We start from the raw sequence: 27,512 nt of genomic DNA, 5'->3' as shown, positions 1-27,512 counted from the left end.
ACCGGAAAAGTTCAGGCTCAACACCAAACTCCTCCTTTTGCCCCGCCCCTTTATTACCGTACTTGTTTGAAGCCAGAAGCGGCCATTTTGGATTGGGGCGGAAATGAAGTCAAAGCCGGCCGGTTAAAAACCCAAACATTAAAACTAGGACACCTGTGCAACCGAGCTAAAAGCACACACCGGCAGGTTTCTTTGCAGCCAGAGCCGGCGGCTGGGAGCAGGCGCGAGACGCTGGCTTCCCTGGCGCCCACACCTACAGATGACTCTGGCCCGAGCATCACCTGTGCGGCCGCTCTAGCTCTGTTCCGGGTCCGCGCGCCTCAGTGGTGGCGTCGGAGGAACTGAAGGCCGGTGTGTTGACCCGTTTCCGGGCCCGTCTGGTGCGGTCTGAGCCGGCTGTGGGTCTGGGGCCTAGGCCTGGGTGTCCGAGCCTGCCGCGGGTGAAGAGGGCGCAGAGCCGCCAGCCTCCTCCCGCCGCCCGCAGGTAACCCGGGGGCCGAGCGGCGGGGCAGGGCGGGAGCGGGGTCGCTGCCGCTCGCGGAGAGCGCTGGCGCGGCCGGTTCGTTGAGCGCTGTCTCCTCCGGCTTGTTCGGGGTACCCTGTCTCCGGCGTCTCGGGGGACCCCCGCCGTCGCGGCCGAGGCCACAGGGGAGCAAAGAGGCCCGGTATGGAGTCTAGCGGGAAGGTCGCGCGGGGCAGGGTCTCAGACAGCGCCAAGCCCCCAGGGCTTCATGCGTAGAGGACGGGTAACAGGTATCTCCCAAAGTCGTTTTCGCTGAATTTGGGGTCACAGTTGCCGCTGGTTTGAGGGGCTGGTGTGTATCCTGCGTTGAGGTCAGACGGAGAACTTTTGTCCAAACTACTTAATAGCTAGCTAGCACTGTGGGGTGAGTTCTTGACCCGCAGCATACATGGCTGAACCGTGGAAGCACGGGGCTGCTAGTCAGGGTTACCACTCCGTCTCTGAGGGCCGCGAGTAAGGCAAGTCCTTAGGACTCCTGGGGCAAGCCCTAAGCTTTGGCACTTTGAAGCTAAGGAAACTGGAGCCAAGAGAATCTCTACTAATTGTTGGGAGAATAACTAACAGGGACGTATTTCTCTCAGAGGACATCGGTTTTACGGTTGAGTCTAGAAGTTGTCTAGGGACCTAGGCAAGGGTGCTTCCCAAACACAGGTGGTCCCTTCTGAAGCGTCACCTGAAGCCAAAGAATGAAAAAGATTGGAGGAAAATAGGTAAACGATGGCTGTTTGTTTGTTTTGGTTTTTTTGTTTTGTTTTTTTAAGACAGCTGTGGTGTATATTCACACCCGGGGAGACTGTCAACTCGACGTCTGGTTATAGAAAGAAGTGTTGTATTCTGTAAATGTCTGTTACGTTAGAATATCCTTTCCTGCCTTCCATTTCAAATGTACCTGACACTATTTCATATTTTCCTCCTTACTCCCCACACCAAGGAAGAATATTTGGAGCTCGCAGTGCTGTGTATGTCTTGCATTTCAGTAAGTTGCTTTCAGTTCAGTTCTTGGTTTTAAAAGCACTGTTGCCTCAGTCGCATCCCTGCCCCTAGATACAGTTGTAGGAAGACGCAGTGACCACTTTCAGGTGCTCTCAGATCCAGACATCCGTTCCCTTCCCTGCTGCCCCGGGCAGCACTGCTGCTCAGTCAGCCTCACACTCGATGCTGTCAGTAGACAACCCTCAGCATCACCAAGCGTTCGAAACAGCAAAAGTAAGAGGCACCCCACGCCTTTTAAAAGTAGCTTTTCTTAGGACCATAGGCAATACATCCGATGTGAACAATGACAAGTTTTAGTATCTTTCTAATCTTGTAAACCTAAAGTTTTAATTGTCTTCGCTTTGTATTTACAATTTTGAATTAAAAGTTAATAGATGCCCTAAAGCTCAGTAGTCCAACAAGGACCTGTTTTACCATCGGAAATAAGTAAATTAAATGTCCATTGTCCTTGCCTCAGATAGCACAGCTCATGGCTCTCAGAGACCACAAGTCTCTTCAGGACTAATGATGAAAATATTCATCTGCTTGTAGTTCCTTGTTCTCTTTTTCCTTTATTGTTGATTTTGAAAAGTTTTATTTTGTAGTGAGCCAAGAATGCTGCCAGCTTCACATACTTTTCAAAGTAGCCCTTCCCTAACCCATGCCTATGATCTCACTGGTCTTTAAAGCAGGAGTTACAGTAGAAATGGCATTGGTTTCAAAGAGTGTGGGCCTGCTCAAGCCAGTCAGGGAAGTTGTAGACTCTTAAGAAGTTAATCAGTGAAAAAACTGGATTAGAAGCCGGCTGCTCATCCTGCAGGCCTGAGACAGGTCTGAGATGGGGGTGCTGGTGTGTGTCTATGAAACAGCCGTTCCCACAGCCGAGCTTGTTATCCCACTGACCACTCACTTCCTGAGTGCTGCCAAGGTTTTGCTCCCACGTGGCCTTCTTTACTCTAGTGCCGGCTCCATGTCCTGGTGGCCCCAGCTCTGCCTCCTGGTACCCACAGCTTCAGTGATAGAGGAAAAACCTTGCCCAGTTCAAATTCATGGAGGAGACAGTGGTCTAACCAGTGTGCCCCTTGGTTCCGGTTATGGATACTGAAGCTAGTCTGTGAGTTGACTGCTCTTTGACCCAGAAAAAGTCATTAACTCTGGCCAGGGAGCATGGGGGAGGCCCTCACAGCAGGCATTACCACATCTCCAGCAGAGCAGAATTACTTCTCTCCTTTATCCTGCATGAACCATTTTTATTTGTTCCAATAAAAAAGTGGAAGTTTCTTATAATTGAGGTTGTTGGATGTTTTGGTGTTGTTCTTAATGTCATTTCTTTTTACGTATTTTTACTGTATGAAATTATGCTTTAATTATATCATTCCCCTCATTTCCTTTCCTCCCTCCAATCCTTCCCATGCATCCACATCCCCACTGTTGTCCCAAATTCATGGTGTCTTTTTCTGTTATGTGTGTGTATTCCTAAATACAGAAATACAACCTGCTCAATCTGTGCAGTATCACCTGCATCTCTGATCTCAAGGTGAGCCACTTGCATTGGGTACCCAGTTGGGAGCTCTTCCCTTTGAAAAAGCACTTGCTGGCTCTCAGCATTCCCCGGTTGCCTATGGTTCTTTGGCTAGGGTTGGGGGTTGCGTGAGCTTCCTCCCTTTCCCTTTCGTGTGAGCATGTCCATTAGTGTCCTCATTGTTCGGTCTTCTTTAGGCAACCATGTTAATGAGACTGGATGGTATCCCTCTTTGACTTTCTAGGAGATATAATTCCTCAGCAAACTTCCTGCTCCTCTGGCTTTTACAACCACTCTCTTCTTCAATAATCCCCGAGTCTAAGAAAAATATTGCTAGGTATGTCAAGGCTCAGTGCATTTACTAAAGAGCAAAGTTAGTTCTCACCTACAGACAATCTTAGATTTCTGTAGCTTTTTGCCCTAGTGCATTTTGTGTTCCTCGTATAGTAATGTGTGTGCATCTGCACACATTTAAATTCTGTGATAGGCTTGTATTTTAGGCATCATTACATAATAACAAATTATTCTGTGGCTCTTCAAGAGGGAAGAAAATCTAAGATATGTGTCATGATTATTAGGTTTGTATTTATATAAAGACTACTTTTTGGGGCTTTAAAACAGGCTTTCTATGTGAAATCCTGGCTGTCCTAGAACTCATTTTGTAGATCAGGCTGACCTTGAACTCAAAGATCCACCTGACTCTGCCTCCCAAGTGTTGAGATTAAAAGCATGCACCACTACCACTGTCTAAGACTATGTATATTTAACTGAAAAGCTTTACAAGCCTTTATAGAAATTTTTGTGTGATTGGGTTTGGAAGGAAGTCCCTGTGGCTATTTGGTAACACACATTTTCTCTGGAGTTGTTTGTTGTTAATTAACAAGCATTCCTGATAACTTGCTGTTTGTTAACCCATTGTATTATCGAATGCAATTTTTAGCTCTGCAGGAATGATGAGTAAGTCTCAATGGACACTTTGGGGTGGATAGCCACCTGGCTTCTTTTTTTTTTTTTTTTGGTTTTTCGAGACAGGGTTTCTCTGTGGCTTTGGAGGCTGTCCTGGAACTCGCTTTGTAGACCAGGCTGGCCTCGAACTCACAGAGATCCGCCTGCCTCTGCCTCCCGAGTGCTGGGATTAAAGGCGTGCGCCACCAACGCCCGGCAAGTATGCTGCGACCTGGCTTCTATTGCAGGTAGATGCTTGATGTTCTCATTTGTCTCTGCTGTGTTGTAGATCTGTTTGACTTGAGGAGGAGCTGCAGTACTGCCTTGCTGCAGAAGGGATGGGATCAGAGAACAGTGCTTTAAAGAGCTATACACTGAGAGAACCGCCGTTCACCTTGCCCTCTGGACTTGCTGTTTACCCCGCCATACTGCAAGATGGGAAATGTGCCTCGGTGTTTGTGTATAAGAGAGAAAATGAAGACAAGGTTAACAAAGCCGCCAAGGTACTGTGATGGGGTTGTCTTCATAGGACTTTTAAATCTGAGGTTTCCTCTCAAATGAATTTCATAAAGGTCAAGGGCGATAATGGTAACAAGCAGTGGTGTTTTATTACTCAGTGTCACATAAAAACAGTTGTCTGTCTCTAACATACCATCCCGATAGCCAAAGATTTCACAAAACTTTTGATAGCTTTTATCATGATGCTTTTAACGAGAAAGGTAGACAGGTGATTTCATACTGCTAATCTAAGAGATGAGATTCATCTAGTTTAACAAAAATGCTGCTTATTGATATTTTAATTAGTGTGTGGGTATGCTTGAAAATAAAGTATTTTAGAGATTTTATATTATCTTTCTTGCCCTGAAACACTGTAATGTCACAGCATTTTTACAAATATTTGTATCCTTTGTGTATGAATATTTTGCCTGCACGTATGTCTATGGGCCATTTGCATTCATTTGGTAGCCGGGGAGGTCAGAAGAAAGCATCTGATCCCTTGGAACTGTTAGGGTTAGGGTGAGGTGCCATGTGGGTGGTGGGAGTCACACCTGGGACCTCTGCAACAGCAGCCAAGTGCTCTTAACTGCTAAGCATCACTCCAGCCCTTGTCCCAACATTTTCAATTTCTGTGTTGGATTGGATACCACGGAAAGAATGTTCAACCTACCTCTGGTTCTTGGTAAGAGACCTTACAGGGTCACTGACTTCTGGAGGCATCTATTTTTAGCTCCAGTAAGAAAGTCCTTTTTGGCCCTGGTCACTGCCACCGTTGGTTGAGAATATCATAATGGTCAGTTTGCTATGTGATTTCATGTCGGGGGACATTGACGGTTTAGAAGAAATGATGCTTAGACTGGCGGTGTAGCTCATCCATGTAGTATGCCCATGAGCACATATATAAACGGAGGGTTTTTTTTTTATCCCACCTGGTCCTGCAGCCACTTTTAAAATAATCACTGAGACTTAATATTAATTACAAACCGTTTTTGCCTATTGCTTGGGCATATTACTAACTAGCTAATACATCAGATTCACCCATTTCTATTAATCTATGTATTGCCACATGGTCGTGGTGTTTCCAGTCTGCTGGCATCTTGCTACTCCAGCAGCTCACTCGCATCTGCTCAGACTCTGCCCTTCTTATCCTGTATCTCTGCTTGGATTTCCCACCTCTCTCTATCCTGCCTTGCCATAGGCTAAAGCAGCTTCTTTATTAACCAATGGGAATAAAACATATTCACAGGATACAAAAGGGTTATCCCATAGCAAACATGGATCTGTTCTCACCACACACACACACACACACACACACACACACACACACACATATATATATAAATGAGAGAGGGAAAACTACCACAGAAAAAAAGAATGATCCCATCCCATCTTGGAGCAGTATTCAATAAACACGTTTGTTTGTTTGTTTGTTTCTTAAGGAAAACAGTGCCCTGTGCCGGTAGTTCCTTATGTAACCAACTTTTGCATATTTTCTAATTCAGATCATCTTCAAGGAGTTTCTAGAGAGAAAAATTCAGTTGTGTTCATGAATGGGAAGTTTTCAGTTTTGAACTGATAGCTGTTTTGTTTGAATAATGGTCTGTCACTCTGAGTTCGTTTTCAAAACTCAGTAGTTGTAGAACATTGTTTCCCAAGCTCTTTAAGTAGTTTTATTTCCTTAATGGCTATAAAAGGTTATTCTGGTAATATTGGTATTTCATAGTTCACACTAGATATTTGATATTTTATCTTTGACTAAACACAAAACTGATAGTTAAAAAGATGTTTCCTAAGGAAAAGGAAATGTGTAACAATCTTCTTAGGACACATTTTTCATTTTGTGAGTGTATGTGTGCATGTTCACGTGTGCTTTACTGTACTTTACTCTTACATGCAGTTATCATTTAACGTGTTCATTTACTTTCAACTGTTAGACTGTGTATGTTGTGTTTTATAACTTGGAGTGACTATAGCCAGTGAGGTAGTAGGCTTATAATCTTTTAGTTCCTCCTGTTCTTAAGACTGTTAAGGGATTTTAATTACTACCTTTTGTAGAATATGGGCCCTGAAGTAAAAATAGCGTGGTTCATGAATTTTTTAAAAGGAAAATTCACAAAGATCTGCTCTTGGTAATGCAGATTTTTGTACTGTAAGAAAGCTTAAGTGTAAAGACTTTACTCACCTTCGTATCCACAGATGCCCTGTAAGTACTGGCTGAGACCTTGCAGATAGCCCCTACTTGTTTCTTCAGCCATACATTGAGAAATTTGGAACAACAAAATGCTGAGAAGTTGGTATTATCAGGATAGCCTTGAGTCTGAAGAACTGATCATAGTACTTAAGAAGTGTATGGCATACACTATATTAACTTTAGGAATTAACTTTTATTTGTTTGAAGTAATTAGTTTCCCTTGTTGTTTCTGAAGCAGAGTCTAGCTTGGACATCACTTCATAGAACAGACTGGCTTCGAACTCTCACTGACCCTCCTGTCTGCCTCCACAGTGCTGGGTTAGAGTATACCACCATACACTGACCCTCCTGTCCTCCACAGTGCTGGGTTAGAGTATACCACCATACACTGACCCTCCTGTCCTCCACAGTGCTGAGTTAGAGTGTAACACCATACACTGACCCTCCTGTCCTCTTCCACAGTGCTGGGTTAGAGTGTAATACCATACACTGACCCTCCTGTCCTCCACAGTGCTGGGTTAGAGTGTCTCACCATACACTGACCCTCCTGTCCTCCACAGTGCTGGGTTAGAGTGTCTCACCATACACTGACCCTCCTGTCCTCCACAGTGCTGGGTTAGAGTGTCTCACCATACACTGACCCTCCTGTCCTCCACAGTGCTGAGTTAGAGTGTAACACCATACACTGACCCTCCTGTCCTCCACAGTGCTGTTTTATAGTGTACCACCATACTCAGCTGTAGAATTAAGTTAAAATTTTCATCATATGAAGCATCTATTAGGAATAGAAAATCCAGAGCTAATGGGCTATAACAGAGCCAGCAGCAGTGGTTGTCATAACACTTGCTTAGCAAGCAGGTAACCCCCTTATTTGACCTCAAGTTTCTAGTTTCTTTCTTCTCATCTGCCTCTGAAGGCTAGCTCCAATCTCAGTTCATTTTTCACACCAAAAAGGGAAGAACCACTATAATTTTAACCCCTGTATTCAAACAAAATAGACTTGTTACCCATCCATGAATATTGTGTATTTTTAAGGAACCTGATAGGGAAGGGGGATTTTTTTTTTTATATTAGGGGTTTCTAAACATGAAACCAGAGGCTTCTACATCATAATTCATTGTAATTTGAGGGGAAAAAATAGGACTAGGCTTTTAATTTCATTCTTTTAATATTTTGGTATTTAGTGTGTAACTCTGGCTCCTGGGATTTGCCTAGGCTTCCTGAGTGCTGATTAAAGGCCTGTGCCACCATGGCTGTGGGTTGTTTTCTAGTATTTCCTTGTGTTAAATGTAGGTGTACATATGACATATATGGCATTTTTATTGGTGAGATTAAAAAAGCATGGCAATCTCTTTTCAGATAATAAAAGGTTTTTTAAAAGCTGAAATATTTTAACAGGATTACATATTTGATAATAGGTAAAGAGTTAAGAAAATAAAATATTTAATAAAAGCGATATATCCCAGTGATGGGGTCTGCAAATGACAGGCCAGGATGAGCTAAGAATGTCTAATTTTTTTAAAGGGACTTTTAAAAATTGGCCCCAGAAGCCACATGTCCTTTAAGCATAAAATGTTTATCCCACTCTGTGTTAACTGAAGTTCTTACATTTGTGTATTGGAGATTTGGACCCAGTTTATATTTTTAGTAATTGCACTTTCCTTATGCCCCTACTTTCCCCTTTTGAGGAACTTCATTACCTGTATAGACCTTTTGTTATTGTCACACAGGTTCCTCTCCAGCTGATCACTGAACAATTGTTCTGTTCCTTGGATTAGTTAATATTATCTTCAGATTTTCCGACTCTATCCTATGTCATATTCATACAGTTAATGAATTTGTAACTTACGTTTTTAATTTCCAGTAATTTCCCATTAAAAATGGATCTCATTCTCAGGCTGGATAGCTTTTGAGTTCCCTTTTAGGTATTTTAATGTGTGACAGAGTTTATTAATTCTGCCACTGATTTTCTAATAATGCTCTTTTTAGGCTTGATGTAGGAGGCAGTTAGCCTTCCTTAGGTTCAGACTTCAAATTCCCAGGAGTAGCAGTTCAAATTTCTATTCCTTCCCTGAGCCTTTGCCCTTCTGCTTAGGCCTTTCCCTGTGCCAGCTTGCTGATTCCAGACTTTGAGGATTTGTGGCTCCGCAGAAAATTAGTCCTTTCCTTCCCCAACTCTCTTTCCTTTGGGACAGCATCCTTATACTCTGCCCTTCCTGGCTTCCTTTCTGATTCTAGCCTGAAAGATAATGAGGTTTTTGGTGCAGTTTTGGGACCCTTCCTACACTGCTTCACAGCTGAGGCCTGCTGTTAATGTGTGGCTCATTACAAGGAGAGAACTGGGCTGCATTCGCATAACTGCTTTGCCTCCGTTCCATAGTCGGATGCTTTGGAGCCTTCTAGGGTCGTTTCTGGCGTTTATCCCAGTTTCGTGATAATGGTAGCTGAAAGGTGTGAGAACTCAGGAGGCTAAGGGAATAGGAAGTCTGTAGAGTTACTTAAATATTGGTAAGTTGAATAAAGTTAGAACAAATTATAGATTCTTCTTTTGTCCTCCTTGAAATCTGGGGGAGCATAGGGAAGTTGAAGGGGCCTCAACAAAAGCATGACTTTTATTACAATGTGTTTGAGACTGTAATGAATCTGGTTTGTCATTAACTTCACCAACTCTTCTATTTGTATTTTAAAGCACTTAAAGACACTTCGTCACCCTTGCTTGCTAAGATTTTTATCTTGTACTGTGGAAGCAGATGGCATTCATCTCGTCACTGAGAGAGTGCAGCCCCTGGAAGTGGCGCTGGAAACCCTGTCTCCTGCAGAAGTCTGTGCTGGAATCTATGACGTATTGCTGGCTCTTATCTTCCTTCATGACAGAGTAAGTGGATTGACAGTCTCCCTCACAGGGCTGATGGGGGCTGAGGTGTACTTAGAGATTGATACAGAGAGAATCGCAGACGAAAGTGGAAGGACCAAGAGATCATGCAGCTAGTTTGTAGAATCAGCAACTAGTTCTCTGTCCCTGAGCGGATATTTAGACAGTGTTCTCTCAGCTTACTGTCTACCTTTTGTTTTAGGTAAGTCTTTATTTAAATATAACTACAGTCAGTATTGGTTAAGAGAAAGACCAGGCAGTAGTGTTGCTATAAACCAAAGCTCCTGTTTGTTTTCAGAAGTTCTGCTCCACTTTCGATCTCTCTTAGGAAGACATGGTGTTTCTTTCTGCCTGGGTGAATCCAGTGAAGAGACAGTCCCATAGCAAGGTGGTGTAGCTAGTAAGCTTGACTCTGGTGGTGTCTGGGATTGCAATGTCGGTTCTGTGTTTATTTCTATCTGCCTGTTGTCACTGTTTCTGAGCTGAGTTTATGTGGTCTTTGCATTCTGAAGTACTAGGTCTTTGGCAGTCTGCAGAGATGGGAAAGCTGCATCCCAGGCTACACACGCTGGCACCAGGCTCATCTTAGGCCCTTAGAGCTGTTTCTGTCAGTGGGAAACAGGCTTTCCAAATGTCATGTGCTGTTTATAATTTCTTAGAATTTCAAAGTCTGTTGGGGTTTACATGGCAACAAGAATTATTACTGCTTCATTGGGGAGGAATGTCTTTTTTGTTGAAAATGTATCTGTAATAAAAAAGCAGCAGGACTGAGAAGGCAAGTTAAACCTCTGTCCTATCCTTGGATCTAATCTTTTCCAGAGGCAACTGTGGTACTCAGTACATTATTCCAGAGAAAATCTGTATGTATATCAAGCAAATGCCATTTATTCTTATTTTTCCTCAAGCACATCATACATGTTGTTAAAAATCTTCCTTTACTATATATATTGTGTATAAAATGCATGCACATTGGATCGTATGAGTAGAATACTTAGTATACTTATTGTGTACTAGAATGAATAATTCCTGGTTTGAAAAAGAAATTTAACTACTCAAACCCTGTTCTCATTTTCTCCCTTCTTTGCATTTGAGTATACTATTTTTTTCTTTGAGTTTTAAGCTTGATTCTTCTATGGTGGGTGGGTACTTTTCTGGTGATCCTTGTCATTTCATTTCCTCCTCTGGCAGGATTTTGTTAGTGCCTGCTGGCTGCCAAGCTTTCAGGTGACGTGGTCTAGGTTCATGACAGACTATAGGCAAGAAAGACTTTAGGGGAGAAGGTGACATAACCTGCGGGAGCTGTGATTCTTTCTGTTTAAGGCACTGGAAGCAAGTGACCCAGGCTGTGGAGGCTTGTGCATGTTTGAGGACATGTGTGGAGTGACGCTGTCTGTGCATTGGCTTTGGTGTCTTCCTGACCTTCCTGCCGAACAGGGGAGCTAGCCAGCCTTTCCCTTCTTAGCTGCATCTGGTTTGTTCATTTAAGCACAGCTCTATACGTTATGTGGCAGGCGCCAAACACCGCATTGATCTGTGTGTGGTAGCTAGTATGGAATTGCTTAAAACCTTTAGGTTTTGGGGTGTCAGTCTTCTTCCTGTTCTGCTTGTCTCTTTCCCAGGGACACCTGACACACAACAATGTCTGCTTATCTTCTGTTTTTGTGAGTGAAGATGGCCACTGGAAGCTTGGAGGCATGGAAACAGTGTGCAAAGTTCCTCAGGCCACACCAGAGGTGAGCCATGTAGCAAGCAGCCCTCTTCAAGGAGGATATGATGGTGACTTCACATGAGGTTCTTACCAGGCCGCTTTCCTTCACTGTTATGATTGTAGATTTGAAGACTTAACTCTCTGTTAATGCTCATGTTGAGAAGATTGTAATGTTTATTCCTCAGTAAGTTCTGACGTTCACGTAGTCCCTTCTCACTTATATGTAAAGAGCCTGAAGCTAAGAGGTAAAGGAATGGTCTATCCAACACGGAAGCCAGTTGCCACCTCTTTGTTCCCTCTAAGTACTTTGTCCTCCACTATACTTATGCTTAATGCTGAGGTCAGTTTTATGTCTCCTGTCCCAGCAGCTGAGTGTCATACTTTTTATATATCTTCCTGGAACAGTACCTGTCTATTACGAGGCCAGAAGTACTCACTGAGCAATGTCTTAAGTTGCCCACTGTCAGTAAACTATATTGTATGGAGTTGTGGCCTGAGTTGTTGCTTCTGTGGTACTTCCTATACATTTCCTCCTAGGAGACAAACTGCTCTATTCTCTATTTTGTTTCTCTTCACCATTTGCATGCTGTTACTGACTCATTTTTTCTAAAAGAAATAAAAAAACACTCCCTTCATAATGCCTCTGTGGAAGTATCGACTGTCTTTTTTAAAGGGTGTGTGTCGTGTGTGTGTGTGTGTGTGTGTGTGTGTGTGTATGTGTGTGTCTTGTCTGTCGGTTGTCTGTGCATGTGTGTATATTCTACATTTATGCAGGAGCCCAGGGAGGTCAGAACAGGATGTCAGATTCCCTGGAATTATAGGCAGTTGTGAGTCGCCTTTAATGGGAGCTGGGAGCTGGCCTCTGGTCCTCTGAAGAGCAAGAACCACTCTTAACTGCACTATCTTTGATGTGTTGGTTCGGTCTGTCTTCTTGGGCTGTTTCTACACTTAGGCGTTGTGTAATGGATACCTTCATGAATGGTACTCTGTTCCGATGCTGCCAGTTCTGTAAATACTCTCTCATTACTTCTGTCTCTGTTGCATAAATTCTTTGCCATGGCACACACAGTTCTTCACAATACCTGCCCATCCTACCTCAGCCCTGTTCAGTCCCATACGGAGCGGCTCTGATGCTCCCGTCTCCTGCTATGGTTCCCCTTCTCCCTCCCATTGGCCTCCTAGAAAATGGAAACGCATGTTAGATTGAACCTAAGTCCATGTCTGAATCCTTCCCTGTCTGAAAGAATTCATCACTACTATGACTACGTGGCACGCAGCACATCTATTAGACTTGGAGCTTTTCTCCTGGTTGTAAGCACTTGTTGAGAACAGAAGAGTTTTCGAATCAATTTCACAGTCCTTGTGCCCTAAATGGCATTTTGAACATGTAAGCTTTTCAGAAATAATCTTTGAATAGGTGAATAGGTATGCCTATTCAGTGGGTGGTATTTTTATCTGTACAGCACATCGGAGCCTCAGCTTTAATGTCTTGTGACAGCAAAACCTGATTCCCATGATGTAGTGGTACATGGCACATTTTTGTTATGTGCTGACCACTGTGTCTTCCAGGCTGGTCTTGAATTTACAGGCTCAAGTAACCTTCCTGCCTCAGCTTCCTTACTAGTGGGCACTACAGGCATGTGCCACATCTGACCAAAAAAACCTTTCAGTATTCCAGGAGCCTCTGACAGCAAAGCTGTCATTCAAACCATCCGATGGGAGAAGAGCCGCCAGCATTCCTGTCTCCTAAGCACTGTGCTGTGTTGGGAACTATTTCACATTGAATTAAGAAGCTTTTAAGTTTGTGTATTAAGATGTGTGGCATTGATTGAAAGGTTTCATGGCTCCTGCTTCCCCTGCTTTTTTCTTTTTTAGACTGAACTAAGATTAATTTTCCAAATGTGTTATGAGTTACTTTTCTTTGTCTAGTTTCTCAGAAGCATCCAGTCAGTAAGAGACCCAGCGTCTATTCCTCCTGAGGAGAAGGTGAGTGAAGACCCCTTCGTGCAACTGTAACTCACACTCTTCTGTGCGACAGTGTGAAACAAAAATTCCCCTGCCATCCCCTCTGCCCATTCTTTACTGAGTATTGGATTCCTCATGATGCATCTGACCTTGAAGATAGATGTCTGAGATTAAAATTAATCTATCACATAGGGAGCCAGCCCATGGTTTTTATTAAGACAGAGCTGCCCAGTGTGGTGAGAGCATCATTTTATTTCATCCTTGTACTTTGCTGGAGGCCACCATTATGAGAGAGACAGTGATCTCACCCTTTCCTTGGCATCATCTTCCTAGCTAGTCACTAGCTGGAACGCCAGGGCATTAGAAGAGTGATTATTGATATCAGGTATAAGGAAAGGGCCAGTTACTAGGGAATCTAGAAGGTGTGCCCCCCCACACACAGTCTTTTACAAGACCTAAGTTAAGCACCAATCTCCAGAGACAATGTTAATGTGTTAATGCAAGCCAAACTCTAAGGTTAAGAGACCTAAGATTTGCAATCTCAGGGTTAGCCAGATCTGTTTTATATGCATAGACTAGAGAGCTTTTAAAACTGATGATTTGTGGATTTTAAGTCAGTTGGCCAGTATTTTGAAAAAGTTGAAAATATCACTGGGTATGCCAGATTATAAGAAAAAACATTGTTTTATAAACTTTGGTTTTCATTGTGTGTATATAACTATTAGATTATGTATAGTATGTTTTACCCTGGGTTACAGACACATTTCAGAAAGCCATAGATAAACAATATCTTTTGGTTCATATATGGTGTTTTTAAATCTTTGATAAGTTACATCAACTAATATTTCAAAGTTTTTCCATATTTGGGAGAGACCTACTATTTCATAATAGTTCAGAGTTTTCCATTTTTGAGAGAGACCTACCATTTTAATTAACATAGAATTGCACTAGTTTGTTACCGTACTTGTATATTACCATGAAGTTAGATTTGAGTATAATAAATGCAAACATGGGAGAATGTTGGAGACAACTTATAGAGTAGGTCTTCACATTCTAATAGTTTTACTGCATTTAGTCTCCAGAATTTGCAGCCCTTCCAGAGCCCCATGGACATGCCCGAGATGCCTATTCCTTCGGAACTTTGGTGGACAGCTTGCTCCCCATCTTGAAAGAGCAGGGTGAGTTGGAGCTGTACTGCCACATGCACAGACTAGGAAAGGCATCCCCACCCGCTGTGTGGAAGTTCAAGGACTAGTCTTCAGTATAGTGGAGAACCTGCTGCTCACCACAGTTTACTCAGGACATAGAACAGCAGCAGGAAGGGGAGAAACGGGGGGGGGTCCATAAGTATGAATAATAAAAAAGAATTTGAAGTAAGAAGCACTTTGAAAAGTGGCTGTCCCCATCTCATGTGATTGTCTTCTGAGTTCATTACTGAGTTGTCTTGTGGCAAAGAAATGCCCTTAGTAACTGAGATGTAATAGCCTGAATAGTAGAGTAAGACTCTACTGGTCAATTAATTCCAAACCAGGCTTAAACTTTATTCCTTCAAAGTCATTCATTGTTTTCTGCTATAATTTACTTAGTATTTTTTCTTGCATACCCTCTTAAAGCCCAGGCTACTTAAAAACAGCTCTCTGCTCCCTTCTGTGTTCTCTAATTGCATGCTTGGCAGCCTGTGTCACTCTTCGGGGATGGATTCTGGGACATTAATTCTGCGCCTGTAAAGGTTACTAAGGTGTGTGCACATTAGGTCCTTTGGTGGCCTGTCTGCTCTGCTGACACTTCTGCAGTGCCAGCATAGCTTGCCAGGACATGCAGTGTTCTGGTACTAGAAGTACCTTTTGGCTCTCAACTTGATTCATCCGTCCTAAGGCTCTAAGGCGTTGTTGTTCTTTTTTTTAATTAACTGGTCTCCCATGCACCTATAATGGTGGCAAATATGTAGAAGAATTGAAAATATAGGCACTGAGTCAGTCAGCTTTGTTGAGAAGGACCTACCCAAGAAAGACCTTCAGACCTGCCCCCTTTGCAGCATCAGTTTGGATCAGAGGTGGCTTAGCAGTCAGGAAATGGGGGTGTAGAAGGGAGGTACCTGTTATGGTGTGGGCTGTGCCGGCAGGACAGCACTGTATACCTGTCCAGGGTCTGGTCTACACGACAGAAGTCATGTAGCAACAGCCGGGGCTTTGTGTGCTTGGGCTTTTACAGGTTGGTTTTTGCTCTCATCAGTCTCCAGCTAGAGAGGCCCGAAAAGAGGGAGAAGGCACTGGAACTAACTGTAGCTCTGGATTTCAGTTTCAGCGGATGTTCTCTCCAGCTTCCTACAGACCTTGCACTCAGCTCTGCTGAATCCCACGCCTATGTGTCGGCCAGTGCTCAGCACCTTACTGTCCCATGACTTCTTCAGGTGAGGGCATCTTGTGCCATGCAGAAGAGAACTGGTTGCCTCGCAGCTTCCTATCACAGAAAGTTCTAGGAATTCTTAACTGTCATGAAGGAATTATATCCAGATTCATTGGAGATTTTGATTATAAAGAAACTAATGTGTGTGAAATAGTTATAGTTGTACGTTAATTGGGAAAATACAACTACAACTATTTCACACACTCTCCTGTCTGCTGCCACTGTATTACTGGTGTGTGTTCTTGAATATGCTGGTTCACTGGTATGTGTTGGGAGGGACAAGTTTGTGTTTCTCTGGCAGCAGACTGTTCCCTGTGTTCCAGAATATGTAGGCGTCAGTTAGAAGGAAGGGCGCAGTTTAATGCTCTCCTGGGTCCACAAGGTTAACTTTAATGATATGTTCTTCATTTCTGTAACTACAAACCTTGTGCCCAGATTAGTTCCATGTTTGTGAATTTTATTAACAAAGCTAACCTGATTTTTTTTTAAACAAAATAGCTTTTTGTGTTTGTACTTACAGAGCTGGAAAGGAAGCAGAGCAAGGAACGGCTCTGCTGCCCCTAAGACTAACCACCTCTAGAAAGACGCATGTTGGGGTTGTTAGTGAATTAGTGTCTGTAGTCACCAGGAGTAGAGTTTTCATTGGTGTTTCTAACTTTTCCAGTGTGACAGGTCATACCCTCCATTTATTCCTTAATTTGACAAATACAGTTGTATATATTTACAGTTACAATTATTATCATCATAAACATGCCTTTTCTTATACTTGTAGGTGACTCTTAGAAATACTCAATTTCTCATTGTAGCAAATTGTTACCCCTTTTCTTGCACTTGTAGGTGATTCTTAGAAATACTCTATTTCTCACTGTAGCAAATTGTTACCACTACATGTAATACATGTTCTTTAAGAAATGTGTGTTAGTATAGAGGGGGGGAAAATCAAAGACCACTCAAACCCACACTTCACACTTCCGACTGTGGCATGAGGAGTAAATGTGCCAGAGGCAACAGGATGAAGCAGGCCAGCATCCCTCACTGAGGAAACTGAGGCAGCTGAGCCGGTTCCCTTCAAGTAAAGACATTTGTGCATATGTTCTGCTGCAGAGGAAGGGGGAGACACTGCTGACTCTTGAGTGACATGGGTTTGGAATGCACAAGAACACTTGGATTTGACATGAATCTTTAAGGTGTAAAAAATTGAAACTCTGAGACAGATCTTAGAAATACCAAAGAAACAGATGTGTGATGAACACATAAAATAAATGTAGATAATCTATTTATCCTTTGGGTCCATGAAGTATATACAAGTTGTCTCTTCTAAGAAGTTAAAGTTTATGAATACATACTCATACATTTATAGAACATATATGCTACCATTTGCAATGAGACATGTAAACAAATGTAAAGATCTAGAGCAAAAAGCTCGTTGGAGCACATATTGTTGGTATGCTACAGCATTGCCGGTATCACCCTGAAACAGCATGTGATGTGGAGCATCTCCAGAAAAGCAGAAAAATGGCTTATACAGTACACAGTGCTTTTCTGAGTTTCTTACATATTTCAATGTGGTAATAGATGGTTTTATTAAAACTACTGGTCAACACTGGGCCCATGAAAATTAAGTTTTGCAAAAGTTAAAAGTCAAGTGGGTTTTTATGCAGAAGTCGTGGAAGTCAGTGTCCTAATGGTGAGTTGTCAAAGGGTCAGTCACATGGAGGTATTAACATGGGAAGGGCAGGAGTACCTGTGCATGCAGTGTAGGCTGCCAAGCTTATGTGCTTAACTGCCATGCAGTAGCTCCCATATGGTAGGATGTGAGCCATGCTCTCTTGGGACAGAACACTTTACAGGTTTGGGACTGTCTGTGAATTCCTCAGCAGCTGACTTTGACTGAGTGCAAAAGTCAGAAAACTGAGAAAATACCTGTGATTCCTACAGAAATTCCATTTCCCAAGTGTTTTTACTTCACCAAAGGAGTGACTTGGGAATCAGCAGCTCCTTTGAAGTAATTTTGCCATTTCACCCAGAAAAATCCATTTGCCAGAATCCTGTTACAGTAAAAAGTTTGGGAAAGTATGGTCACTACTGAAGCTTAAAGTACCCTACCATGTGTATTTCCATTTATGTCCTCTGGCAGATGCTCTGGAATTATTAAAACATTAGGGTATTCTAGGTTGGCTCCATTGTATTTATCTCATCAGCTACTTTGAATCTTTCTTATGATATAGAGAACATGTCTTCATTGGAAATGGTATATGGTCTGTGACAATAGCTTCAGTACCTAACATGCCTTTAATCTGCTGTCCTGCTGTTTTATTTTATTGCATTGCATTTAGAAATGATTTTCTAGAAGTTGTGAATTTCTTGAGAAGCTTGACATTAAAGAGTGAAGATGAAAAAACTGAATTTTTCAAGTAAGTTGAGAAGAAAACTTAAATCCACTAACTTGAATTAAACCTATGTAAGCATGTTGGTGATCTAGGGATGAATCAGCCTTCTGACTTCATGGTGGTTATTGAACTATCATACATGTTATATTTTCCACTGTGACAGGAATAGACTGTACTGGTAATGCAAGCATAGCTGGCAACTTAAATGTAAAGATGGGTGCAAGTCTTGCTTTGCTGGGAGGGAGATGGTTAGAGAAAAGCTCTGCTAGACAGACAAACAGGAGCTAATGCACTAAGGTAAGACCCACTGTAATTTGCAGCAAAGGGCAGCCCCTTGATTCCTGCTGGAGGGCAGATTTCAAAGCAAAGACAGGTAAGAGGTGGGCCTTATATTGCAAGGCAAAGTATTGATGTTATTTGTAGGTAGTGGACTTCTTGCCTTGAAGCCACTGAAGGAATGAAGGTAACCATAAGACAGCTAGATCTCTTTACTGATCATTCTGTTTGTGGAGGCAGTAAGGCTGGAGTCGAGAAATGGGTGGGAGAGGTGGAGGATTAGAGCATGTAACAAGCAAAAGTAAAGAACAAATAGCCAGTGGCAGTTAGAAGCAACAGATGGATAGCAAAACAGCATCAAGCCAGGTGACTAGCACATCTAGCAGAGAACGGTGGTCACATGACTAGATTGGAGACTAACAGCATTTTGTCCTCAGATTTCTGCTGGACAGAGTGAGCTGCTTGTCAGAAGAGTTAATAGCTTCAAGACTGGTGCCTCTTCTGCTTAACCAATTGGTGTTTGCTGAGCCAGTGGCTGTTAAAAGTTTTCTTCCCTATCTCCTTGGCCCTAAAAAAGGTGATTTTTTTCTAGTGTTATTAGTTATTAAGGAGTTAGTCCATTTTTGAGTGGGGTAATATTGCAGTATTCTAAAGTTGATGTTTGTTTCTAAAAGCACAGAACAACTCCTCCTCTCTAAGATGGTAGCTTGAACTCCAACTCAGGTACCAAAGCCCAGAGGTAAATACAGAACAGCTATTATCTTCCTGGAGAGTCATATTTACTGCCATACACTTTTTCATAACATTTTTTCAGTGTTTCATTTTCTGGCATTTATAAAAAGGTATTCTAGAGCCAGGTAGTGGTGGTGCACGCCTTTAATCCCAGCACTCAGGGAGGCAGAGGCAGGAGGATCACTGTGAGTTTCAGGCCAGCCTGGTCTACAGAATGAGTTCTAGGACAGCCTCCATAGCTACAGAGACAAAGTTTGTCTTGAAAACAAAGCAAACAACAACAAAACGGTGTTCTAGAAACCACTTACCCACTTAGATGATGTAATCATTCCCACTTGTTTCATGATTTGTGGGAGTTTTAGTTGAGGAGCCAAAATCATATAAAATAATCATTGGCAGAATGGGTTGAATATTTTACATACCTTTAGTTCCATCTTTTTTGTGTATGGACCCAGCTTTCTGGAGAGTAGAAAATTATGAAAAGTCCTTTCTGTATAAGCGGTTCCATACACAGAGAGGCAAACACAAATGCAGTGTGGTACATATATGAATTTTTAAAGGGTTAAGCCATATGTTGTTCTCAGGTTATCTTTTCAGTGAATCCTTAGGACTGTGCTTCCGCAGTTACCAAAAGCAACCCATGTTTTTAGTAATATTGGTGAAAATCACTTTATTTCTTGGAAAAAGTGATTGCTTGAAAACTTTGTAAGATTTATAAGACTTTCAATGGTGACACATCAGATTAGAGAACATATTTTTAATTTATATTTATACCTTACATGCATGGCTGGTCCCCATGGAAGACACTAGAGGGTACTGGATCCCCTGAAATAGGAGTTAGGAAGTTTGTAAACCAGTATGAATGCTGGGACCTGGGTCCTCTACAGTCATCATTGTTCTTAACCAGTAAACCTCCTGCCCTGTACCCGAGTTCATTTTCTTAAGTGGTGTCATGCCAACAGATACTATGGGTAGTTATTTCAGTTTAGAATTGCATTTATCGCTGGGTTGAATATACGTACTATAGTCTTGAATTTTCCCTTAGAACTCTCCATCCTCACTGTGAATTTGAGAGAGGACACGAGTCACCCGAGTGCTCTTTAACAATGAGCCTTTTTCTGGCTCACTGGCTAGGAACAGACAGGATGCAGAGAGCACTTGAGAGAGTAAAGCCTTTAAATAATTTTAAATCCACATAAATTCTTTTAGCTTGGGGCTTAAAATTTTAGACAAATACATAAAATGTGTAAAATTCTGAACTCAGTTGACGAATTCTGTTCTTTACCCTTTTCACTGAATGACTGTTGTCTGTACCTTCTGATTTGGGGTAGAGAATGCACCAGGGGAGACTCCTTGCTTGCTCTCGCCAGCACTGTTCCAGTCACGAGTGATTCCTGTGCTTCTCCGGTTGTTTGAGGTCCATGAGGAACATGTGCGGATGGTGTTACTGTCCCACATCGATGCCTACGTGGAGCACTTTACTCAGGAACAGCTGAAGAAAGTCATCTTGCCACAGGTCAGGACCAAGCTGGCAGTGAGACAATGAGAGAGTGCAGGCAGAGTGGAGTGAAAGGAAGGTTTTCAGATAGAAGTTCACAAAGCCTTGAGACAGCAATTGAGTTTAAAAGTTACTAAAATACAAAGAGGTGAAATTGTATTTTCAGTCCAGTCTTCTTGGCAAGTCAATTAACCTAAGATGTTTAGTCTTAATCTGTGAGTAACTATGATTCTGTTTGTTAATCTTGGAGGTAAATGAATGAGAAGCCTAAGCAGACCCATAGCCCTTCACTAGCATTTGTGGAATGGTAACTACATTATGGTAATTGCCACAGAGAGCATGAGATTATTACTAGTGATTTTCAGCCTGCTTATCCACAATAGGGAATGTTAGAATTTGCTCAACCAAGGCTTGTAATCATTTTTTATGCCATAAAAAAATATTAGAGCTGGGTGTATGGTACATGTCTTTAACCCCACCACTCAAGAGATAGAGGCATGTAGATCTCTAATAAGTTTGAGGCTAGTCTGGTCTAAAGATCAAGTTTCAGGACAGCGAGGTCTGTTACATAGAGAAACCCTGTCTCAAAAAAACCAAAAAGTTAAAAAAATTAACACAGTAGCATGAATCAAAATAACAAAAATTTATCTGAAGCTTTGGAGAAATCAAGTGTGAGATCAAGGTGCAGCTGCTTCTGAGTGCTTGCATAGCATAAGCTCTGATGCTCCCTGAAACAGGATTTAGTGTATGTATCTTGTTGGGCAGCTGTATAAGTCCACACCCATTTTCATGGAGCCATTGCTCCAGGGCTGGCTCATAATGTGACTGTTTGAGGTGGTGGCAGGGGTTGGCAATCCATGACGGATTGGGAGGGCAAAAACATTCTTTCCAGTAGTTAAGAGAACCACTGACTTTAGGAAAATATCATTCACTTGAAGAAACATGGCTGCAGGCCAATTCCTTTCCAGGAGAGAAAGACAGTGGTTGTCTACACACATCACCGATTTTGCTCCTAGGTATTACTGGGCCTTCGTGATACCAGCAATTCCATTGTGGCAATTACTCTTCGTAGCCTGGCAGTGCTGGTATCTCTGCTTGGACCAGAAGTGGTTGTGGGAGGAGAAAGAACCAAGATCTTTAAGCGCACTGCTCCAAGTTTTACCAAAACTAGTGATCTTTCCCCTGAAGGTAAGAGTAAACATTTCATTAGGTTTATGATACAGGTTTTATGTTGAGGTAAAGAAGCATGAGTAAAGTTCAGTTTCCCTTTTCAAACTTCTCCTAGTGGGTACAAAGTGACATTTAATGGTTTAGTGAGAATCTTTTTTTTTTTATGAACACACAAAGGGATACATATTTTTTTACACTCAACACATGTGGTTTTTATAAGATTATATTTAATGATGCTGTGCATAAGTCTACAGCTTATTTTCATGTATTACATATTAAAATGTTTCCAGGTCAATACATAGAAACTTACCTCATTTTTATACCTAATATTTCACTGAATCCAACTCAGTGATTTATAGCCATAGCTGTTGATGCACTGCTAGATTTTTAACCAGTGTATAAACTGTAGTATCATGAGTACTTTCACACGTGTGTCTGCATTATGTGGGGTTCCACTGCCATTGGATAGTCTCGGAAGTAGCCGTTGTAGGCCTGAGAATATAATGGAATTTTAGTAGGGACTATTAAAGACTGTTCTTTTTAACACTAGATAGTTGAGTTCTTTTGACTTTGTTAGATTGTTGGGTAAAAGCTATTTTTTGAGTACTTCAGGAAATCTGAGATAACACAAGAATTTTGTATCAACAATGTCATTTCCTTTTTGCTACTTTGTGACCTTGAATAGCACCATGATTTCATTACAAATTCTGCTCTCTCTCTAATACAGTTCTTTGGCTTGTAGTGCTAGGCCCTGAGGGCTGAGGGTGAAGAAAAGAGAGGTGATAGAGAGAGCTGAAGCCTTATAATGACAGTTGACTCCCCTTACCCTAGCTTTAAGGTAGGGGAAATATTCAGCTGTAATATTACTAAATCTTTCTGATCAATATCCAATCTTGAATGTAAGCTTTCTGGTAAACTGTTAAGGGCAGCTACTTTCCTCACTCAAAGTCTAATATCCATAGCATACATTATTTTAATTGTTTTCAATATATAGTTTTGTGGTACTAAGTCACTAATATTATTTGGCTTGTATTCTTACTAGCCTTTTATTCTTAAAAGGAAGTTAGAATTAAGGTCTTAGATTGCTACCAAAATGATTTTAAGAACTGTAATCTACTTCCCTAAAGATTTCACCAATGTACTGCTTCATAGTTTTATCCTATCACCACCCTGCTCAGTGGACACAGCCTGTCTTAAACCTTCAGAGACAGGTAACCCATTTAGTAATGGCTTGGAGTCAAATATTTGATGATCTTTATCTGTGCTACACATACCTATCTCCTTTGACTGTTGTTCACCAATCAAGTGCTAGATCAGTAAGCACATCCTCTTCCACTTTCTTCAGGTTCTCCCATGCATATTGTGTGCGGCCAGCAGAGTCAGAGCTCACAAGTCTTGGACAACCCCTCTTCTAATGCATTCCCTAAATGGCTGTTTTCTGGCAACGTGCCCATTAACAGCAAGAAGCACACACAAGGAGAGTTTCACAATACTCTCTTACAGACAGGTAAGGATTTTTACTGAGTTTCCCATTGCTTCAATCTACTTCTGAGAATATTAAGCTTAAAATTTGAAAATCAAGTGCATTTTTTAATTCCTCTATCTTTTTTACCTCTCCAAACTGTTGCGTATATACCTAACCCTTTCCACATGAGTAAACATTACTGAATTCATTTTTGTATCAGATACTTTCGTGTTCTTATGTCTTCTGCATCATAATATACCAAAAGTAAAGAGTTTATTAATAAAGTGACAAATGTTCTGTGTGGTAGCAGAGTAAACCAAGATTTCTTAGCACCTTGATGACATTTGATAAGTCTGTTTCAGACTTACTTGGGAGCTGGAAAGATGGCTCAGCAGTTCAAAGAACAAATTATTCTTGTAAGAGACACAAGTTTGGTCCCCAGCACAGGCCTCTAACTCAGCTCCAGGACATCCAATGCTTCTGGCCTCTGTTGGCACTGTACTCAGCTGTGTATACCCCCACACACACATATACAAACATGTAATTAAAAATCAATCTTTGAAAAATAATAAGATGGGCTGGGGAGATGGCTCAGGAAGTAAAAGCACTTGTGGTAAAAGGCTAATAACCCAAGTTCAGTTTTTGGAACCCACATAAGGTAGAAACCAACTGCATAGCTGTCCTTTGCCACCACACCTGCACTATGGCATTCATGAACCCAGAATGTGGGGGAGACCTCAGAGCAAATAACTCTTTAAAGAACTTACTTGAGTACACATGTTTAGATGTAATTGCTACCTCAAGGGTAAGTAAGACTGCATCTGTATTTATTTAGAAAGACTTATGGCATGAGTGTTTACATGTTTAGTGAAAGATCTAATGATCAGTTGTGACATGGTATTTCTTCCTTTGAATGTAATTGGAGAACTTATATGGCATCCTTTGTCTAACTTTTGCTAGTGTGCATGAATATTTCTAGGTAATTAGACCTACACTTATCTGCTTGCTCTTGACATTTTATGAGACTAATTCTTACATATACCCATAGGTGATCAGTTTTCTCACTCTATTAAATTCCCTGTGAATGGAATCTCAGATGTGAAAAACACCTCAGAAGACAATGGAAACTTTGCAGCAGGTTCTAGCAAGCCTGAAGAGTGGCCTGACTGGAGTGAGCCTGAGGAGCCTGAGCACCAAACTGCCAATATTCAGATAGGGCCCCAAACACCCTGTGATGGAGCTGAGTCCCAGCACACTAATCTGAATGTAGAGGAAGAGTCTTGGGATGACTGTGAGTCTAGTGTTGGTACCGAAGTAAACTCAGTGGCTGGAGCCTCTGCTGCCATGCCTGTTACCTCAGGGGAGGAGATGCACACTGCAGCTTTGCTTCCTCTCACTCAGGAGTCTAAGCCTTTGAAATCCAGTCCTTCCTCAAAGACCAATCATATGCAACACGGAGAAGTCAAACCACCAGAAGTGTCCCAGGAAAGACCCCTTAAGGTTCGGTCAGAACTTGGTTTAGGAGAAGAGTTTACCATACAAGTAAAAAAGAAGCCAGTACAAGATCCTGAATTGGACTGGTTTGCAGATATGATCCCAGAAATTAAGCCTTCAGGTACTTTCCTTATTTTGCCTGAAGTCAGGACAGAAGTGATGGTTCCTGACAAAGATAACATCTCACCAGTGATGCAGTTTTCCTCAAAATTTGCTGCACCAGAAATGACTGAGGTGAGTTCATTCTTTGAACTAAATGTGCTAGTTAGGGTTTCCCTTGGAGGACCTAGTTAACAATAAACAAGTAGTTTTCTCAATGAAGGTATTGTACACAGTTGGTTAAAATGATGAAATTAAACCTAGAAGCAACAAAACCAGTTCCTAGAAATGATTTCTTGACATGACACACAGCACTGTCATCAACAAAGTTCACAATTAAAAACTGTACAAAAAAAAATCAAATTACTAAACTAAAATCTTGGGGTTGGAGAGATGGCTCTGGTTAATAGTACTGGCTATTGTAGAGGACCCAGGTTTGATTCCCAGCACACTCATGATGCCTCACAACTGTCTGTAACTCCAGTTACAGTAGATTCCATGAATCTGACCTCTACAGGCACACAAGTGGTGTGTAGAAATGCATGTGTACAAAACACCATACACAGCAGATTAATCTTTAAAAGAAACCTCATTATAAATCTTTTGTATTCTGCTGTCCTTGGTCATGCCTGGGTCCACCTGCTGTATGAGTAACTCCTTGACTTGGGAAAAGAATCTGACCAATTTTACTGGAATGTACAATTACTTTCCAGTGGGCGTGGTGTGTAACATTACAACCAATGCAATCTCACTTTAACTTGTGATTAGTTGATCTTATTGTGTGGCAGTCAGTCTCATCTACTACTGTAAACAAATGGGTCATTTTCAAATGCCTGGTGTATATAACCTGCCTCAGACATTTGGTGTGTTATGTTGCAGGGAGAAGCAGAGGGCTGGGAAGAAGAAGAGCTGACCTGGGAAGATAACAGCTGGTGATGATAAGGAAGAGCTTAAGCTTCAGGGATAATTCCAAAGGAAGTAATACCTCAAAGCAAGCCGCGTGGATGTAAAACCCCAAAGCAGCCTGCATTCCCCATGCCAGAAGCTCTTTTTGCAGTCTGTGCCAACTCAAGCATGAGACCAACCTCAAGTTGCTTGACTAAGCCCTGGATGGCAGAAGGCTCTTGGTGCCGGATTCTAGGAGGAAGAGCCTGTGTGCACTTGACCAAGGCCAGTTCCCATGCAAAGTAAGTAGCTAAAGAAGTGCTTTTTCCAGGACAATTCTGGAAGTAAAGAAAATAAAAATTCAAGCTGGTAAGCTTAAATTTGTGCCATTTCTTTAAAAGTAGAAGAGTATAAGTTCTATTATGAAATAATGACTTACTGAAAAAAAATATAGCTGTAAATGATAACTTCAAACTGCTAAGGCTCCTTGAGCAGCTTATTTATTTGTTTACAGTTTATCATCTGAGTAAAAGAAAGGTCCCTCCTTTGGACCTGCGCAGTTACTGTTTCGCCTGTATTACACTGTACCAAAGTTTTGAATGAGAAATGCCCCATCTTATTATTCTATGTGAAATAGTTTTTCACATTTATAAAAGCTTTTATATGTGCAATGAAAACATACAAACATAATTTACATTCATAATTTCATTTACAAAATGTCTAGGCAAGGCACTTGATGAAGAATCAATTCAACCCATTCATGTGTTACCCTCAGGTATACAGCATTTTAGATTCTCAACCTTTTCTTGCAGCGCCTCCAGTTTCTTTAGCAGCCAGGCTGGCGCGGGGGACTGTTGGAGTAACAACTCAGTTGTCTCCAAAGCCTCTGCTGCTGCTTGAAATGCTGCCTTAAACTCTTCCTCCAAGGGGAACTCATGCCGGGCTCTTTTAGTACAAGGCTGGAAATGAGGAAAGCATGAAACAAGTAATGTCAGACACTCATTCTAAAAATAATTTAAGAGAAACTGCAGTCAAGGGATCACAAACAGCACCCTCCCCATCTATAATGATATCTAATCCTAATTGGATATGGCAGCCAAGGAGAAGAACCCTCTTATGCTAGGATCCCCAGTGACAAATGCTGTGTTTTCCAATGCCTCTTCTTTTTTTTTTTTTTTTTTTTTTTTTTTTGTTTTTACGAGACAGGGTTTCTCTGTATTGTTTTGGAGGCTATCGGTCCAGCCCAGCCTCGAACTCACAAAGATCCACTTGCCTCTGCCTCCCGAGTGCTGGGATTAAAGGCGTGCGCCACTATCGCCCGGCCCAATGCCTATTCTTTAAGAACACCATTAAGAGAAACAAAATATGATTTTCATAATACTATGTTTGTAAATGAGAACTATGGTTTCCAACATGCTTTTGGGACTAGCTGAGGAAAACTAAGGCTCAAAATATCTTGCACAAGGAGAGGGAAGAAGAAATGAGACCCAGACATATCTAGTAATCGATTTTCCAAAGGGGTATCTCAATTTAAATTCATAGGGCTTACGAACATAACTGATTTATATCGAACTTTATATATTTCAGGCTTACAGATACATCTTTAAAAAAATTACTATTGCACTTATATAAACTTAGAACATTGTTCTGTTACAATCTGAAATTCTAAATTTAAATGATATCTATGTTAAAAACACAACTTTGAATGTATGTAGTAGTGTCAAATTTCTGCCCATTAAAAGGTACATGTGATACTTAGAGGAAAGTGATTATGAGGCTGGCTTGAGGAGACAAGAGATGAACTAAACATGCTGACATCTGCCAGAAAATGCATTTATGTCATCATTGGTACAATATGTAACTTCTAGGAATAAAGAGTATATTTGGTATAATGTTTACAA

The 27,512-nt window shown here is 41.6% G+C and overlaps 2 protein-coding genes and 1 long non-coding RNA gene across 8 annotated transcripts in view; 1 reads left to right on the top strand and 2 right to left on the bottom strand.

Annotated features, from left to right (window-relative positions):
* Window positions 1-99: 99 nt before the first annotated feature.
* Scyl3 (SCY1 like pseudokinase 3) lies at window positions 100-27,512 on the top strand. 5 transcript variants are annotated; one of them, XM_021227918.2, is made up of 15 exons: window positions 100-484; window positions 1,455-1,499; window positions 4,252-4,465; window positions 9,341-9,526; window positions 11,143-11,256; window positions 13,161-13,217; window positions 14,272-14,374; window positions 15,495-15,606; window positions 17,939-18,016; window positions 18,706-18,845; window positions 20,332-20,516; window positions 21,515-21,686; window positions 23,014-23,175; window positions 24,182-24,861; window positions 25,606-27,512. In XM_021227918.2, the coding sequence occupies exons 3-15, from the start codon at window positions 4,301-4,303 to the stop codon at window positions 25,660-25,662; spliced, it is 2,211 nt and encodes a 736-aa protein (XP_021083577.1). In that variant the 5' UTR covers window positions 100-484; window positions 1,455-1,499; window positions 4,252-4,300; the 3' UTR covers window positions 25,663-27,512. The 5 variants fall into 5 exon arrangements, with proteins under 5 accessions (XP_021083577.1, XP_005071422.1, XP_040593277.1 ...); XM_005071365.4 differs by lacking the exon at window positions 1,455-1,499; XM_040737343.1 differs by lacking the exons at window positions 100-484; window positions 1,455-1,499 and adding an exon at window positions 528-665.
* LOC121136643 lies at window positions 19,656-20,446 on the bottom strand. The gene is made up of 2 exons (XR_005873686.1): window positions 20,315-20,446; window positions 19,656-19,825 (listed from the first exon to the last, which is right to left on the bottom strand). It is a non-coding gene; the product is annotated as an uncharacterized LOC121136643 (long non-coding RNA).
* The window catches only part of CUNH1orf112 (chromosome unknown C1orf112 homolog), a 40,565-nt gene continuing 39,148 nt past the window's right edge, over window positions 26,096-27,512 (bottom strand). For both annotated transcript variants that reach the window (XM_005071473.4, XM_040737341.1), the window contains one exon: window positions 26,096-26,570. In XM_005071473.4, the coding sequence (XP_005071530.3) occupies window positions 26,370-26,570 (201 nt within the window). In that variant the 3' untranslated portion in view covers window positions 26,096-26,369. The remainder of the gene's footprint in view (window positions 26,571-27,512) is intronic.

The sequence above is a fragment of the Mesocricetus auratus genome, unplaced genomic scaffold (assembly GCF_017639785.1).
Source record: "Mesocricetus auratus isolate SY011 unplaced genomic scaffold, BCM_Maur_2.0 Super-Scaffold_100676, whole genome shotgun sequence".
NCBI lineage: Eukaryota > Metazoa > Chordata > Mammalia > Rodentia > Cricetidae > Mesocricetus > Mesocricetus auratus.
This window is presented reverse-complemented; position numbering and strand designations above follow the sequence as displayed.